Here is a 2,816-nt window from a genome sequence, read left to right as displayed (position 1 = left end):
AGGCAATATTTTCTTTCAGAACTAAATATTTGGAAATAAAATCTATGTGGAAAACCGCGGCGGGAAAGTCTTTCCTCACCTTCTTTATATCTAAGAGCTTACTACTTCTGCCCACCATTTCCTTCGTTCACATGAGAATCAAAAATTACTTTCATTCATTTTCGGCCGTCAAGTCAGCGCAGTTATCTAGGATAGAATCCACAAAGTAGTAAGACTTTATTTATAATTTTAAAATTGTTAATTTATTTTTCAATACCTTTTTCGTTCCCCATTAACTAATCTCCCTTGACCCCAATACACTTTTGCTAACGTTTTTCCAATCCTCGAAACAGTTGTTAAAGTTAATTTTCGTAATAGTGCTCAATGTGCGTAGAGATTCACGGTTAGTGTCTTGAATTGACTTAAAACAGTTTCCCTGGAGCGGCACGATGTTGGTTGAAAATTTGTCGAAAAGCTCACGAAGATTCAATGCAGTATGTGACATTGTTTTGTCGTGGTGAAAAAACCACGAGCCCATAATTCTGACCTCTTTTTAAGAGTATCTTCGTTTAGTGACATCCTGGCAGTTGGAAAACATTGTTTCATAGACGTTAACGCGACACTGTTTTTCGAAAAAATTTAGTGGTTTTGGAAGCAATCGTGCTTTTACCTTTCTTTGGCCCAAATGATCTTTCAAAATGGTTTTCACTCATCCTTCTGATACTAAGGTCTCTGATTGTTAATCGTCGATTCTCAAGCTTTAATTCCTTTATTTTGTTGACGTGTTGTTCATCAGTTGATGTTTATGGCAGTCCTGGACGTGGTTCGTAAAAAGTCTTACTATTTTTTGTCCACATATTTCTTAAATAAATATTTAATTCTGATATGGCATTTGGCACAGATGTCACTGACAGTTACATATACCTACCTAGAAAAAACAAATAATCTCAATGAAGCGGATTTCGCGCGAAATTTAAATTAAAAATGTATACTTTTCTTAAATAAATGTTCAAATTTAAAAACAGTGCTCACGAATGTAGTTATAGACCCAAAAAAATACAATAAAAACATTGAGACAAAATAAAGAGAGAAAGCGCAAGTCTCTCTTTCATAATGACAATATCACAATGTCTTTTTCAAAATCATTACTTTTTATAGCACAGTGTTCTTAACAGAAATTTCAGAACTTTTAACGCTACTATTTAGTTTTTCCACAGCATTTAAACGAAAATCTTTGTAGAAGGTTTTCACAAATTATTGAACGTGCAATTTGTTTGTAAACTAGTGTATTTTTGACCTACACTCATTTGTTGCTCCACTTTAGCCAACTAAAGATTTATCTGATGACTTTGGTGTCACGAACAATTGAAATAGTAATATATTTGGAAAACAAACAAATTTGTAGATATGAGCACCCACCGGTTTGCCAAACCCAAATATAGCTAAAATACAAATCTTACTCAGGTGTTTGTCTTTTAATTTTTATACACTTCATTTATTAAACAAAAACTATTAATTACAAATAATGACTATGCGCTCGCTTATACCGCCAACTGCGCGCGCGAAAAAGCATATGATGCATAAGCAAATTAGCCGAAGGGAAGAATATGTGTAGAAAACATATGAAAAATCAATGTGAAGACATAAAACAATACAAAAATTTATAAGCGGCAATTAACACGTCGCGTCACTTGGACATGTCCGCTGGGCATTTGACCTATAGTGCTATCATAAACCGGTGATTCTTGGCTTATACACACACAGACTTCCATGTATGCATTTATTGCTCCTCCTTCAGTTGTGGTGGATGTGCGCGTATATATTCGAGGGCACGCAAGACATACGCTGGCACCGGCGGTGGCGTCGGCAGGTGATCACCGGTCGGATGAAAACCTTCCTCGTCGGCGGTGTAGCTCAAGGAGATGCGCTCACCTTCGGGCGATACGTAATTCAGTGAGCCGCGCACACCGGCCAAACTGCCGGCCTCCTGACGTTGAATGCCATTGCTGGTCTCATAGGAGAACTGGTAGTTGCCCTCGGCATCGGAAGCGTCACTTTGAAAGCTGCGTATTTCGGCATTTTTGTCAATGTTGTCGGCACAGACGAAGGTCAACAAGCACAGCGCAACACAGATGAGCTGGAAGTGAAAGATTACAAAAAAGCCAATAAAACAAAAAATATATGTAAATATATCATGAAGACATTAAACTGGAATTGAGGTATAATGCAATATTTAATGAAGTCGATTTACAATTTCAATGCTTTGATGAATGAATAAAACAATGAGTGACTAATACATATATACATATTATTAACATATTTTTTGCTTGCCTGGTTTATTGACATACTTACATGTCTAAGCATATTGACTTTTTTTGTGGTTACTCGATTGGTGGTGAAGAAGACGCGACAGGACTCGTTGCTTGATATCCAGAAACTGTGCGATGAACCAAAAAATTTCGGGCTTTTTATAGTAAACGTCTGTATTTACAAGGGTTGCTGTGCCAAGTAACTAGATATGCTTATGAACAAGTTCTGTTATGCCTTTTAGAGCGTGAACAAATCGAAAAAAGTTGTAAAAATAAAATATTAAAGAAAAAATCCCAAAATTGTTCAATATTGTGCGAAAACCATTGTAACAATTTCAGTATTCCTTGCCATAAGCTCACAAATCGTTTTTGCAAAGCGATTGCAATTCATATACGCTTGAACATTGCGGCAAACAAAAGACTTAAGACACAAACTTTTACCTTTGTAATTTCTTACGGCTGTTTGAAGCACACATATATGGATTGGTGCGTCTAACGTTTATCGCCAACATAGCTTTTCTTAAAACA

At 36.3% G+C, this 2,816-nt stretch overlaps 1 protein-coding gene across 1 annotated transcript; it reads right to left on the bottom strand.

Moving 5' to 3' along the window:
• Positions 1-1,759: 1,759 nt before the first annotated feature.
• Positions 1,760-2,343, bottom strand: LOC120778345 (pupal cuticle protein Edg-78E-like). Its single transcript, XM_040110135.1, has 2 exons — positions 2,332-2,343; positions 1,760-2,116 (listed from the first exon to the last, which is right to left on the bottom strand). The coding sequence occupies exons 1-2, from the start codon at positions 2,341-2,343 to the stop codon at positions 1,760-1,762; spliced, it is 369 nt and encodes a 122-aa protein (XP_039966069.1).
• Positions 2,344-2,816: the final 473 nt, after the last annotated feature.

The sequence above is a fragment of the Bactrocera tryoni genome, chromosome 5 (assembly GCF_016617805.1).
Source record: "Bactrocera tryoni isolate S06 chromosome 5, CSIRO_BtryS06_freeze2, whole genome shotgun sequence".
In the NCBI taxonomy this organism is placed as follows: Eukaryota; Metazoa; Arthropoda; class Insecta; order Diptera; family Tephritidae; genus Bactrocera; species Bactrocera tryoni.
The sequence above is the reverse complement of the archived record's forward strand: the minus strand, read 5'-3'. Positions and strand labels throughout refer to the sequence as shown.